The 15,132-nt window shown below is 47.1% G+C and overlaps 2 protein-coding genes across 2 annotated transcripts in view; both read right to left on the bottom strand.

Annotated features, from left to right (window-relative positions):
* ANO2 (anoctamin 2) overlaps positions 1–4,684 on the bottom strand; it is a 352,603-nt gene extending 347,919 nt beyond the window's left edge. The window contains exon 1 of the mRNA XM_046012406.1: positions 4,561–4,684. Coding sequence (XP_045868362.1) covers positions 4,561–4,582 — 22 coding nt within the window. The 5' untranslated portion in view covers positions 4,583–4,684. The remainder of the gene's footprint in view (positions 1–4,560) is intronic.
* Positions 4,685–8,305: 3,621 nt separating this feature from the next.
* The window catches only part of VWF (von Willebrand factor), a 135,935-nt gene continuing 129,108 nt past the window's right edge, over positions 8,306–15,132 (bottom strand). The window contains exons 48-52 of the mRNA XM_046011417.1: positions 12,251–12,349; positions 11,464–11,592; positions 10,903–10,942; positions 8,858–8,955; positions 8,306–8,640 (exon numbers count right to left, since the gene is read on the bottom strand). Of these exons, the coding sequence (XP_045867373.1) occupies positions 8,452–8,640; positions 8,858–8,955; positions 10,903–10,942; positions 11,464–11,592; positions 12,251–12,349 (555 nt within the window). The 3' untranslated portion in view covers positions 8,306–8,451. The remainder of the gene's footprint in view (positions 8,641–8,857; positions 8,956–10,902; positions 10,943–11,463; positions 11,593–12,250; positions 12,350–15,132) is intronic.

Genomic DNA, 15,132 nt, shown 5'->3' with positions numbered 1-15,132 from the left:
GGAAAGAATAGCACACAAACACCCCTTTAAAAAAAAATGAGAAACAATAAATGCTCACGTGATGAATAATACTCTTTCCAAAAATCTATTAATGAAACTACAGCTCATTATGTTGGGCAATGTCTTATATAAATAGCACAAATATCACTGTGACATTCTTCTTACAGTTTAATGTTGATGAACTAGAACTAGCCTCCTTCTATCAGACAATGAAGCCCATGCAACTTGCTGTCTGTTTTCTAACCTGCCTCTCAGAAGTTCAGAGATAAATTTTTGTTCAACTGCAGTACCTATTCTTAGTCTAAGTTTTGTGATATAATACTGTGCTCCCAATCCTTCATTATTTGGCATTTGTTCATTTAAGTGTTACTGTACCTGGGGTTTCCTCTTTTGTAAACTGTTTGAAGATTAATTAATAGTAAGTAGAAACAGTTATTTGATACAGGCAAAAATAAAAACAGACTAAAAAGGAGTTTGAGTGAAGACTAATTACCAAAATAATTAAAAACAGGGAACTTTTATTTTTAATTTATTTATTTGTATTTAAAGTTTTCCACATGGAAGTATATTATTGCTTTTTCTAAGCTATTTTTAATTAGCTAATATTGTGTATCAGGCATCAAGGACTGCTAGAAAGTATGGATTATCTCTATGTCAGTGAACAAGTCAGAAGATACAAGGTATTTAAAAAAAAAAAACCAAAACAAGCCCAAAACTGAGTCATCTGCACACACACATACACAACACACACCCCTCCAGCAAATCAACAGTTTCAACCTATCCCAGGAATGTGACCTTTTATCCTGGGTATGTAACCTTTGAAAGGTTTGTCTGAAATTTCCCCATCAACACTGGTGAGGTAGTAAACTGCATGAGAAACACACTATCATTCCCTTGCCCCAGAAAAGGCGGGGTGGGGGGGTAGGGGGGTGGGGGGGTGGATAGGGTGGCTGGGTGACGGACCTTGCATGTGTGCTACAGTGAGCGCTGTGAATTGTGTAACCCTGATGAATCACAGACCTGTACCCCTGAAGCAAATACTACATTCTATGTTATTTAAATATATATATATTTCTAATTTATATAATATATAATTATATATTTATATATTTTTATATGTGTGTGTGTGTGTATATATATATATATATATATATAAATTACATCTTCCAAATCATGGGGAAAAAAAACTATTTCCAGGCCTGAAACAATCCTTTTTCTTTTGCTAATAACTTCTTGCCCCGCCCACCTACTTATTAAAACCTTCCCTTTTGTAGCGCTCCCCTCTACTTGCTGGATAGGATTTGCCTGATTCAGGTACCACTTAATAAAACCAATGAAACCTTCCAATTCACGTGGCTGGATTCCATTTTTTAACAAAGGGTGGTGTGTCCTCTGCTTGTGTTTGCTCAGCAGAGGGAGGGCGTGACACCAGCTGATTGTGAGAATGGAGATCCTTGAGTAGTTTCAGTGCCGGCTAACCTAGAGGGAGAGTTGTCAGCCAGACAGACTTAAAAATTATGTCCTTGAAGATTCTGGAGGAAAAGCAGGGCCGTCAGTAGGAGTCCAAGAAAGACGTTGAGTACCTCTTGATATAACTACAGTGTGGTTAGGCTAATGCCATTGGTGTGGTCTGAACAAGTCAAAGTTTGACCCCACCTCCTCCTTCCCAGGACGCACAGCAGTGGATAAGGCTGCTAAAGTATTAAGATCATCTTAGGGTTCCAAGAGTCTAGAAAGTATGGTCTTGACAGGCAGGTGTTGTGCCCTATTGATCTTTGTAACTACAATTCTGAGCACAGTATTTGGCACAGTCTGGCTCACAGGTGTCCTCTGAGCTGATTTGAGCTGCACTTATAAGGGCATACTACAGTGAGCCAGATTTGCTAGAGCCCATCAGGACATTAAACACGTCTTCCCCACAGTCATCACTAGGTCAGTTTCCCATGCCTATGTAAACCCTAAACGCGGAACTCAGCTAATCCGTGCTGGTTAAGGCATATCCCCAGCAGAGATCACAGTGGTACATTTCCTTACAAGTTTGGTGATGACATCCAGTCTCCTTGGGCTTGGTCCCACTTGATAAACTAACCATGATGACCTGAGACTGGAAATACAGTTGACTTGAACAAAGCAGGGTTAGGGGTGCCAATGCCCTCATGCAGTTAAAAATCTGCATGTAACTTCTGACTCCCCCAAACTTACCTACTAATAGCCTACTATTCATTAGAAGCCTTACCAGTAACATAGATAGTGAATTAACTCATGTTTTCTATGTGTATTATATACTGCATTCTTAGAACAAACCTAGAGAAAAGAAAGTGTTAAGAATATCGTAAGAACAGACACTTCAGGTACTGTACTATAAAAAAAAAAAAAAAAAAATCTGCATGTTAGTGAAACCACGCAGTTCAAAGCCGTATTGTTCAAGGGTCAACTGTAGTGTAAAGATAATACCCGGCCTGGCCTGTGACCACCTTATTTCACCAACAGCCTTGCAAAATAAGTATCCCCCTTAAAGCCCCAGGTCCTCCCACATTTCCCACCCCACCTGCTGGTACCTACACTTCCTTCTAATGATTTCTTATGAGCAGAGCAAAAGCCACAAGGTGAGGTGCTGGGGAAAACAAGTTTGAATTCCAACTTTATCCCTCCGTGATTATTCGGGGGTTAACACAAGGTAAGAGGCCTATTTCTGCCCCTCTCTGAACTTCAGGCTCTTCTTCGATGAAATGGACTGAACACCAACAATAAAGCTGTTGTGAGGCAAAGTACCTAGCACAGAGTCTGGATACAGTAGATGCTTAATGAATATTAGTCTACCTTTTCTCTGAATGCCAAGAACAGGTAGCCTGAGTTACAACACTCTGCGGGAGCTGGCTCCTTCTTGCTCCCTCTTCATCTCTCTGCTCCAGGCACTTGGCTTCTCCACTATTTTTTGGACAGCTCAAGCACACTCCTGCAGCAGGGTCTTTCGCCTATATTTGCCTTTGCGAGTTCATTCTCCAGATATTTGCAAGGCTTGTTCTTTCATTCAGCACGATCTCTGTTCAAACTCATCTCTGCAGAGAAGCCTTACCTAACCACTTGATCACAAATGGAGACCGAGTCTATTTTGCAACTAGAAGCAAGATCCCTATGTCTAGTGGTCAAATTTCTGTTCTCCACGTGCTCTAAGAATGCCACACATAGGGTGGGACAAGTTTCCCTCGGCCAGCAGAAAGAGTTCACAGATGGGTGGATTTCCACAAAATCAGGTCCTCACTTCATTAAATCAAAGACAAGCTTCACTTCAGGCCCTATGCCTCATGTCCTGGAGCCTTGCCCTACCACAGACGAGGGCAGAGAAGGTACACAGAGTGAACAGACCAGAACCTGAGGTTGGTGTTTGGAACCCACCGCTCCCCCTAACACCTCCACTTCATTCAGCCATCAAAGCAGCTCAGGTTCTCACATCCAGGCAACTCAGAGAGCATTACAGCTTGCTGGAAAGGACCATCCCATTAGGTCTCTGCCTCCCAAAATGACAGGTGTGTGGCAAGACACAGTGAGAGGAGCAAATGTCTGCCAGGATGACCCAGATAGATGGGCCAGGGCTCTGGGGTCAGGTCCTGAGAACAAACTCCAGGAGAGTAGAGGGACCCAGAATACCAACCATAGTCCTCTAGGAGAGCCTCCCCTCCCTCCAACTGGTCTAAGATCCTCCCCACACCTGCCACTTGCCTTTGGGCTGTGTCCCCACCCAGGGTCCACATGGTTCCGGAGGTATCTCCAGGACTGTAACCGACACCTACCTTTCAGTTCTCCTGGTTCACAGTTTATGCCAATGAGCCTTATGCCTCACTCAAGAACCACCCGAAGAAAGACACTCAACATAATCCCTTTGCAGGCAAGGTCAACCCGGCCCAAGTGCCGCTCAGTATAACTTGAAAGAGAAGCGGCAGGATAATATTCCCCTCCCAGGAAGTCCATCTGCACTTGCTTTCCCTCTAAGAAAAGGGGCGCCTGTGTGGCCCTGCACCCTGGGGTGTAAAGGCCCCTGTTGAAGGCAGGTTTGGGGTGGGGGGGAGAGACTTCCTGAAATCCTGAGGACACCCTGGGGAAGCCAAAGTCAAAGTCGCTGGGGATGAATCTAAAACCTCCATACTCAGCAGACTGCTTGGTAATTAAACCCCAGCCGCTTGCTTGCCCCAAATAAGCTCAACTAAACACCTAACGACTAGTAATGAGTTGAGGCCAAAACGCAGAGGTAAGCATGGGTCATCAATCACCAAAAAGCCGCTGCACCAACCCTCCGCCTCTTGCCCTGCCTCCTCTCTCCTCGATAAAAATAAAAATAAAGAATACTAATAATAACTGTGTGGAAAACTGCTCCGGCGTCCCTCAGCTCCCCGACCGCGGCGGGGAAGGGACCAGGGCCCCGCACCTCCCTCTCCGGGTTCACGTGGGGTCAGCGGCCCCAGAGGCGAGGAGTGAGGATGCCGGCCCCGTCCCTCGCAGCCCCGCTCCCCCCTACAGCTGGCCGGACGCCCGGGACCAGAGTCCGGGGCAGGGGAGACTCACCGCGCAGCCCGGGGGCGGCCATGGCGCGGGCACGCCGGACACGAAAGCCGAACCAGCCCGCGGCGGCGCCGGCGTCCGCTCGGGCTTACTCCGCCGCGGGGCTAATTCCATGGCGCTTGGCGGCGCCCGGACGTGCCCGCCCCCCGCCCGCCCCTCCCCCGCCCGCCACCCCGCGCCGCCCGCCCAGCCGCCAGGGTTCGAGCGGGAGCTCCCGGCGCGCCGAGCGGCACGTGGGCAAGGAGTGCGCCCGCGGGCGGCCCGAGTCCCGGCCGCGCCGGGGTTGGTGACGCCGAGGGGCGAGCCAGGCGGAGCTGCCGGCCCTGCCCGAGCCGGGGAGGGGCCTCCGAACCTGGGTCGGGGTGCGCGTTTGGCCGGATTGTGGCGCGCGCGGTGCGGCTGAGTAGTTTGCGGTCCCGCCCCGCCGCCCCGTCCGTCCCGGGCACTGCGAGCTCCCCTCGCCCGGCGGCCCGCACTCGCCCCGGCGACCTGCTGCCCCCACCTCCCCGGGAGTCCGAGGGGCGGAAGGGGTGGAATAAGGTACAAGGGACAGGAGGACAGGAAGAGGGGCTGCGAGGGGCAGAGGGAGGGCGAGGTAGTCTTACGGGGCCCGTCCCTCTGAGACGCTCGGGACCGGGACATGGTGGAGGAGGGAGTCTGGAAGCTCCATCCCAGAGCACTCGAGGGGCGCCGTCTCTCCGCCGGGTTCAGGTGCCCGCGGTGAGCAGAGACACGGAAGACCCTCTGAAGCGCCGCTCTGGGCGCTGGAATCGGCAACTCCCAGACGCCCCAAGGCTCCACGAGTTCGAGAACAACAGGGATCCAAACGAGGGAAAGGGTATTCTGCTAAGGTCAAGTATGCTATTTATTCTTCAGTGTGAAGTGAGGAATCCTGTCTCCCGCACGGATAAGGGAGGCGGGTGGCGACTGCTCCCTGCTTGTCAGAGGGCAAGCAGAGGGGGAGTACACAGCACAGAGGAGTCAGGGGCGGCGCAGAAGGAAAACCAGAAGTGTGAGATCCCAGTCCAGAGCTTTATTGGGGCCACGAGGAGTGATGGGGGCTAACCTTTATTCAGGACTTCCTTGTCCCTCTCAGAGCTGTACCCGGGGGACTGGTTGATTCTGACACAGCCCTGTGAGGCAGTTGCTGCCGCTGTGCCCGTCTGACAGATGAGACCACAGTGTAAAAGTTCAAGCATCTCGCCTCTAAGAGCTGTGCCGGGATCCCCAAGCAGCCAGCCTGCTCAGCGTCCACGGCAACGCTTTGCTCTTCTGCTTCTTTCCCTCCCAGACAAGGGCCTTGTCCCCATTCGCTCCCAGTGACCGTTCTCCGTGTCTTTTCAAGACCAAGAACCCTGGAAGCCTTTCTACCCTGGTTCCTTGATCCATTCCCTTTCTTCTCTTCCTCCTGCACTTTCTAATCCCTTCTCCCCTGTATACTCTCTCCTTGAGACTCTCCCTGAAACGCTTACCTTGGGGGGACTCTATGTCACCTGCTCTGAGGACAAGCAGGAGGTGTCCCTGAGACCAGAGGCAGACCCTGTCCTGTTAAACCCCTGGAGGAAGGGAAAGCCCCGAGACACCCCCCCACACACACACTGGGGCTTTCTCAGTCAGCAGCCTCCTTTTCCTGCTCCTTGCCATTTTTTAAAAATCAAAGCATACAGCTTTTCTGATTTGGCTTTTTTCTTGGCTGTGAATTGTCCTATCAGTAAATCTGAGGAGAAATTCAGGCTAGGAGGCATAGGGGATTGGAAAATTGACGCCTTATGCTGGAGAGGTAGCCTCCCTGCTGAGTTTCTCTGGGGCCAAGAGGCCTCCAGTAACACCTCAGCGCCAGGTAGAGTGTTAGGCGACCGGTAAGAAGAGAGATAGGTAATTCCCTGCCCCGGGATCTGGTTTCCTACAGAGACCTCAGAGGCTACTCAGAGTTGGAGGCCTGGAGATGGACGGACAGATGACAATCTGTAAATTATTGAGCAGTTATATAAAACTTCTATCCATTCTTCCTTTCCTCTGCTGACTAACCCCCCACCAAAGCTGCTCAACACAATCCATGCTGTTTGCCTGTAGCGTATGTCCCCTCCGTGTGATTCCCCACAGCATCGGAAGCGGGTGAGTCCTACAAACGCAGCAGTCCCTGGTTTCCACGCCAGCAAGGACCTGCCCTATAAGCAACAGGGACAGCGTGGTTCCAGTGGAGTGACCTGGGAGTTCTTGCCTTGGTGTCAGGCACCTGGGTTCTGAATGTGCCCTGCCACCCGGGAGCTGTGTGACCTTTGGCAAGTCCTCTGAGCTGTTTTTATTCTCTGTAAAGGTGGGGGTGGGGAGCAGTGGATTGGATGATGTATAAATCCTTTCCAGCCCCACCAGCCAGCCCTTCCAGTGAGTAGAGGCTTTCCTGGGTTAAAAGGATCTGGAATGAAAATCAATTCTCCATCAAATTCCTGTTACAAACCCAGGGTATGCCCTTCATATTCATGGGTCTTCTTTCCCCAGCTAGAGTCTCTGCCATCTTGCCAGCTTATACACATAAACTCTTCACATAAAGTTTAAAGAAGGACAATCTCTCCTTAAGAGTGATATTACTGGGGGCGCCTGGGTGGCTCAGTGGGTTAAAGCCTCTGCGTTCGGCTCAGGTCATGATCCCAGGGTCCTGGGATGGAGCCCTACATCAGGCTCTCTGCTCAGCAGGGAGCCTGCTTCCCTTCCTCTCTCTCTCTGCCTATCTCTCTGCCTACTTGTGATCTCTGTCTGTAAAATAAATAAATAAAAATCTTTAAAAAAAAAAAAAAGTGACGTTACCAGTTAGTGGTTTGGGGACTGGGTGAAGTCTGGCGTTATCTCTGTCCTTCCACTAAACTTTGACTCCATGGCACTGGAACCGACAGGGCCTGGGCATCCAGCACACAGCCCAAAAGAAACTCAGCTCTTCCTCCCCTCAGGATACAGTCAGTCCCTAATGCTCTGCCACTGACAAGACACTTGTTCCCCCGCTTGGAGCCTTGATTTCCCCTCATTTTTATTCTTGCCACTTATTATGTTATTAAAGAGCAATTGACAGTTTGCCCCAGACTTTCAGTTGTATTTGACACTCTCAACCTTATGACTCAGACTAATGTTCCTATTTTCCAGACGAGGAAACTAAGGCCGAGAACCACTAATGGTCTTATTGGGAGCCACAAAGTAGAACGAGGGCCATGTGTAGAACCCAGGCCTGCCCACAAGTCGGGTTCATCCCCCAGGGCTGAGCTTTGGCTGGATGGGCCCCTATTCCTGTACCTGCCAGCACCCCATTTCCAGTCCCTCAGTCCTCAATGTATCCGAGGATACACGGGAACTTAGGGAACCAAGGGCTTGGAGAAACCCCTGCACACCTGCTCAAGTTCCTTCATCCCAAGGTCAGCCACACTGGCAATGACCACGTCTGCCTTGGCAGGAGCCTGGCTCCGTGGCCTACCCCTCTGCTCTGTTCAGAAGCCCTTGGATCCAGAGCTTGGAGAACTAGTGCTCTGAGCAAATCCCTTTGGAGATTTGGGCTGGGTTCTGAGAAGTCCTGCCCCAGACAATCCTCTCCCCACCCCATGGAGGCAGACACCATTTTTTCCCAGAGGCCGGCCATGCCTGGGGCTGGAATGCTTTTTCGGATGGAGCCTGTGCTTTCTCCCCCAGAACAAGATGCGGAGCTTGGGCCCTGCCCCCTCTCCTCTGGCCATCTGGGCCTGGAAGAGGCAGTGAACCACCAGCGTTTTGCAAGGTGAGAGATTAGCCTTTATTGTGGGCTCAGGACGGCTCCAGAGCGGAGCACAAGGAGGAGGAGGAGGAGCAGCGAGAGCAGCACGCTGGCTGGTCCAGTCTCAGGTGAGGCGGGCGACGGCAGGGTCTGGGGCGACCTCACTTGCTACACTTCCTGGGGGAGCACCGGCACTGCATGGCATTGAGGATCTGGTGGTGGACCACGGAGCCATTGGTGCACTGCAGGGGCACCAGCATGGGCTCTGTCCGCGTGGGCGAGCAGCAGGAGCACTGGTCCTGCACGTCCTCCGTGTCGATGGAGTACAAGGATTTGCTGGCACATTTACCCTGTGACGGAACAAGGTGGGGGGGGTTGGCATTGCAACACTGAAGGGTCCTGCTAGGCAATTTGCAAAGGCAGACCTCAGGAAAGTCTGACATGCCCCCTATCCTTATGGTCCTATTAACCCAAATCCCACGAGCTCCAATTTCTATGCATGTCTGATGAGGAAACATAATTCTAACCTTCCCCACCCCAGCCTCACTGCAGCCAGGACCCCCTTACCTCGCAGTAATGAATGTCCACCTCCTCTTCAGACTTACAGTCTCCCACCTTGACATACTGCAGCCTGGCAGTGATATCCTTGCATTCCAGCTCCTCACCTACAGGACAGGTGAGAGACGGGACGTGGGCCTGGCTGAGGTTCCATAGAAAGCTCTCTGGCCCATCTCCCACACTTCACTGGAAAAAGGTCAGTTTCACAGTAACCAAATCACTGAAGCCGGCTGCGGTGGCGGGGGGGTATTAGTTATCCTAGTTCACCTCTGCAACTCCTGGCCCTCTGATTCAGAGGTAATAGTTACAGCTGGGTTTAACTCACTTAGTGGTACAATCTGAATGGCAGGAGGAGCCTGGCCTATCACTGTGCATTGGTGATACAGATGGATGAGACTTGCTTTTATGTAATTGTAGACTCTAAAAACCATAATGACTGGAGCAATCTCCTTATGCTTAAAACTATATCCGGAAGCTAATGGGCAAGGAAGGAGCCAATAAATATAACTAACATCTATCTTTGCCTTTGGAAAAGAGGAAAGGCAAATGTCATAACCACACAGGGGACTAAGAGGATCCCTAGGACCCCTTATGGAGTCTTCCCTTTGGGAATAGCTGTTTCCGGTCTCTGGCACGTGAGGATTAGTGGCATTCAGATCTGAACCTCTGCCTGGCCCACTGATAATTCTAAGATGTAATACCAGTTCACCATTCCCCATCTGAACACTGGAACTCTTCCATTCTTGAATGGCTCCCAAACTAAATCAACCCTAACTACATATTAGCCTGCCTCCCAATTTCCAAATAACTTTATTTTACAGTGAAAGTCTGCCAACCACATTAAAAGAATGAATAAGGAAAATATATTTAGGCCAACAGGCTATATTCTCTCACTGTAGATTTAAATCCCCAAGCCTGGCTTCCTCCCCTTTCGAAGGGTCTCCACCCTCCTGAGAGTACTGACCAACACAGGCCCCTCGCTGCCTCCCTGCTAGTTTGGCAAATAACTGTCTCTTGACCAAATTCTGTGTGCAAAATGTGCCCAGAGAGAATTCCTGCTCCCTGATGGTTTCCAGACTTCAGCATTCTGAAACTCATGCAGATAGGAATCACAGAAAGAGTAGCTTTCAGAGCATGTTTCCTCGATCAGCAACCTGCTTACAGCAACTGCAGGGACTGTCAGAGTGAGCCATCAGGAAGAAAATGAATGATTGGGCACCGAAGGTATTCATCCTTTTACTCCTCCTTTCTTTACCCAATACCAAACATGGGCCCAAAAGCCCCAAATAAAACAAAAAACACAAAGCACCAAACCAAAACCAAAAAAATAGTCTATGTTCAGAGACCACAGCACTAGCACTAGGATTCAGAAAGTTACTTGTCTCGTGAACACAGGAATGTGCATTGACATTAAAGTCTGATGGGCACTGGCAGCCTGCTGTGAGCTACGAGGACCCACTGGCAGAACACAACTGCAAGGCCATGAGGGGCCGAGAGTGAAGAAGGGGAGGTTAATCAATGTAGACAAGTCTTCTGAACTCTTGAGAAGACTCTGTGGTCTCTGCGTCTGCAGGCCTCACAACCTGTGGTGGGAGCTCATGTCAGCTAGCCTGTGGCTTCTCTTTCTCTGGGAGGTGGCTGTCTGACCCTCAAAGAATACATGTGTCTTGAGTGTCTGCTCTGCCAAGATTATGGATCAAGGATGCTTTTCTTCGAGGAGCTCTGGCCGGAAAAAGAAGATACTGTCTCAGGATGGGACTATGAGCCACCCTTGCCTCTGGGAGGGAAAAAAGCAGGTAGGAGGATAGAAAGCGTTAGGAGTTTTGGAAAAGGGGAAGAGCCTGCTTCACAGGGATTTGAAGGCGATCTGAGGAGTAGGCAGTCTAAGAACATTCAGGGAGGGTGGCGGTTCCCTGAAGAACTGAACCTAGTGATTGGCCAGTGATTAAGAATGATCTTTCCAGACAAGCTTCCTCCAAAGATAACAGCCCTTGGACTTGGTCTGACAGATTTCAAGGGACAAGCTATTATACTTATACATGTAATATACTTACATGTGTTACAGCAGGTGCCTGGAATTTTCATGATTCTCCCCTAAGAAAAGAGCAAAAACCCAGATTAGGCACAGCTAGGACACAACAGACAGCTTCCAGGTCATTCCCGGCCAGTTCCTGGCTCTGGCCTCGCAGCCCCGAGCTTCAGTCCCCAGACATAAAATGTGCACTGACATCACAGCTGAAAGCAGACTGACCACCCTACCTGACCAGGCTGGAACAATACTGATTATTCTAGATTCTCTCTCAGTTGCATCACCAGGACCATCATTCTCAGGAGGGACTAGAATTCATTTGATCTCTCACCCTCCCATTCGAGGATCACAGATTCAGTCTTCCCCAAGGGAAAAGTATCTATTGAAAGCACCATATAGTGCTTATATATTGTCTTTCCACTAGGCTTTGATATTGAAACCTCATGGATTTTTGAACTAGGTCTGGGGTCTCCTTGGACACTGGGACATCATGTCAGGGAAGACCATACTGTTCAGAGGACTCTGTTCTTAGAGTCAAAGATAGAGCTGTCAAGAGGAAATTAGGGCCTGAGCTTCAACTACTCACTCCCTCAGCCAGACACTTGTGTTCATCGAAGGGCGGGCAGCCCATGACCCTCTTCTCCCAGATGTACTCTCCTCTCTCATTGACCTTGCAGAAGTGATTATCACAGCCATCCTGGAGTGTCTCATCACGCTGAAAACAAAGAGGGGAAATGGGTAGAGCAAATCTGAAGACAGTGTTTGGTCTGCAAAGGCACTTCAAACCATGACCATGACTCCTTGAAGTTGTTGAAACAATCTGGAGGACTATGGAGCAAGACTGAGTCTATCTATGGTCTCCACACCCAGAGCACACAACAGAAGTAGAGTCCCAGCTCATTTATTGTGAATAGGGCTGCATAAATGCAGAGAACTCCCCCAAACCCTTCTGACCACCTAGAAGTTTAAAAAATTAAGACATAGTGAGGGTAAACTAGCAAATCAATAACTGAACCAGAGATGAACCAGGCACCACCACCCAGCCCTAACAACTAATTTACACTCTCATAGATCAGACTTTGTGTCATTCTGATTGCCCATCAGTCTTATAGACAATGGAGGCTGGAAGAAATCTTAAAGATCAACCAACTCTAAACCATAGGCCTTACGCCAACTACACTCTGGTCGAGGAGAGTGAAAAAATTACTAAATCAAAGAGAAAATTCTGTACCTTCTACAGGCTATCCATCTTTTTTCTATAAAATCAGAAATGGGTGGGAAGCTGATATTGACCCAAACTTAGTCCTTCTTTCTTGAAGAAGAGATGCCAAAATAGGAAACCAGGTGGTGACATGAGTTCAATTTGTTCCCACCTTCAGTGTCATGATCTGTCCTCCTCTTAGCTGAATGGTACAAGCCGTAGGCAGACATTTCCCACAGCATTCGCCCTGGTTCTTCTCTTCCTTGTAACCCTGTATCCAGGAGAAAAATCAGCCTTGGTTAACCCCCCAGAACACCCCATCATAAGGAGGCTTACTTTTCTAGCTTCTGATCTTTCCAATCCAGCAGCTGCACCCAGAGCTCAGAAAGTTAACATTCAACTCTTGGCTGACCTTTGTCAGTTCTCAGTCCCCTAGATGGCATTCCTTCCCTCCGCATATGTACATCTTGCTCATGTTCTAGCAGCCAGACCTACTAAATTAGACCCCTCCCTTGAGCTCCAGACTTACAAATTCAATTGCTTAATTTGACAACTATTTATCTTATCTTCTCAAGACTTATTCATAAAATGCAACTTGATATTTCTCCCAAATTTCATCCTTCTCCTGTCCTACCTTACCTTGGTAAATAGCTTCATTACCCAGTTGCTCAAAACCAGAAATTTGGGAGTCATCCTTAACTTCTTTCTTTTTCTCGTTCCCCCACTCCCATCACCAAATCTTGCCAAAAATTCTGACTCAACCGCCACTTGTCATGACCAATGTCCTCTGTCATCACCTAGTCCAAGCAATCATCATGTACCTCTAGACTCTGGTAACAGTCTTAATTTGTCTTTCTACCTCCATTCTTGCCCCTGTACTGATCCTATAGGTCTCTACACATCTGTTAGAAAGACTTTCTTATAAGTCTAGTCATGTCACTCCTCTGCTTAAAAAACATTCATGGAATTCTTGTTCTAGTAATGGCAGAACAGCTTATATTGGACTGACGCTCTATAGACAATGATTATAAACTCTTGACAAAATATTTTAAACAATTGTTGAAAGGCACTGGATGGCAAAAAGAACATCTTGTGAATTCATTTCTCATGTAGAAGTAAGCAATGTGACAACAATAGCACAAAGTATAGGGGGGTAAGTACATTATACATGAAGTGTTTACTATCAAACCAAGGTAGACCATGAGAAGTCAAGGATGCATATTGTAATCTCTGGAGTAACTGGAATTTTCTATGGCAAAATATTTTCCACCCTCACTTGTGATTTCTTCTCTGATTCATAAATTAACATATTTTATTTAATTTCCAAGTGGTGGGGCATGCTTCCAAATACCTTATTACTAATTTCAATCTAATCATTAAAAGGTCAATATATGTCAAAATTCAAAATTTTGACATATATTGACCTTTTAATGGCCCAGAATTTGGTCCAGATAGGTGAAAATTTCATGTGCATTGAGAAGATTGTGTGTTCTGCGCTTTGAGAGTATAGCAGTCTATTATTCTCAATAGGTCAAGTGGGTGGATATAGTTTTCCAAATCTTCTATATCTTTATTGATATTTTTCCTACTTGTTCTATCAACTACTGAGAAAAATATTAGAATTATGAAATATGGTTGTGGATAAGTCTATTTCTAGTTCTGTCAATTTGTGCTTCACATATTGGAAACTCTGCTACCAGATGTATACACATTTAGGATTCTTGTGTCTTCAGAGTAGTCTTTCATAAAATAACCTTCTTTTATGTAGTCTTTTATGAATAGTAGTCTTTTATGACATTTTATGAAATAACCTTCTTTATTTGTGGTAACATTCCTCATCTTACAGTCTGTCTCTTAGATTATCCATCACAACTTTTTTATTCTTAGCATTGACTGGCATTATCTTTTTTCATCATTTTATTTTCAATCTCTCCATCTCTTTATTTTTTTTTAATATTTTATTTATTTGACAGAGAGAGATCACAAGCAGGCAGAGAGGCAGGCAGAGAGAGAGAGAGAGAGGAGGAAGCAGGCTCCCTACTGAGCAGAGAGCCCGATGTGGGGCTTGATCCCAGGACCCTGAGATCACGACCTGAGCCGAAGGCAGAGGCTTTAACCCACTGAGCCACGCAGGTACCCCGTCTCCATCTCTTTAAAGTGAAAATAAATCTTGAGGCACCTGGCTGGCACAGTGGGTGGAATGTGCGACTCTTGATCTGGGGGTCCTGAGTTCAAGCCCCACCTTAGGCATAGAGCTTACTTTAAAAAATAATAAATAGATAAATAGAATTGAAAGTGCATCTCTTATAAACAGCATACTAACTGGGTCTTGCTTTCTTATCCAAGACTGATAAGTTCCATTTTTTTATTGGGATTTTGTTTTCCCATTTATATTTAATGTAATTATTGATATGTTTGGGTTTATATCTCCCATTCTGCTATTCATTTTATTTGTTGTCTTCTCTGTTATCTGTTCTATTGTTAATGCTTTTCTATATTCTTTTGGTTTAATCAAGTTATTTGTTTAGAATTTTATTTTCTCTTCCCCATTGGCCTTTTAGGTGCATTTCTTCACATTACTATTTTAGTGTTACACAGACTTATTCATTTATCAAGTCTCATCAAACTATATACTTAATATCTATGTATTTTATTGTAGATGAACTATCCTGCTTTTTAAAAAATAATACTTTTACAAAAATTTTAAAAATAAGACTTGCTTTGGCTTCCCATTACATTTGGAATAAAATCCAATCTTCTTAACACGTTCTACAAGGCCCTGTATGGCTCGTTCCTAGTTTTCTGACCTTGTCTTCTATGACTATCCCCTTGCTTTTGACAATCTACACCTTTGCATCTTCTAGGATCATGAATATCCCAACCTCCTCACCTAAGAGTCTTTATATATGTTATCCCTCTATCTGGAATGCTCTTCCCCATGCTTGTATAACTAGCTTTTCTCATCCTTCAGTAATCATTTCAAATATCATTATTCAGAGAGGTCTTGCAAGATACAACACACACACACATACTCTTCATAACACTTAACACAAT

The sequence above is a fragment of the Meles meles genome, chromosome 7 (genome assembly GCF_922984935.1).
Source record: "Meles meles chromosome 7, mMelMel3.1 paternal haplotype, whole genome shotgun sequence".
Classification (NCBI taxonomy): domain Eukaryota; kingdom Metazoa; phylum Chordata; class Mammalia; order Carnivora; family Mustelidae; genus Meles; species Meles meles.
This window is presented reverse-complemented; position numbering and strand designations above follow the sequence as displayed.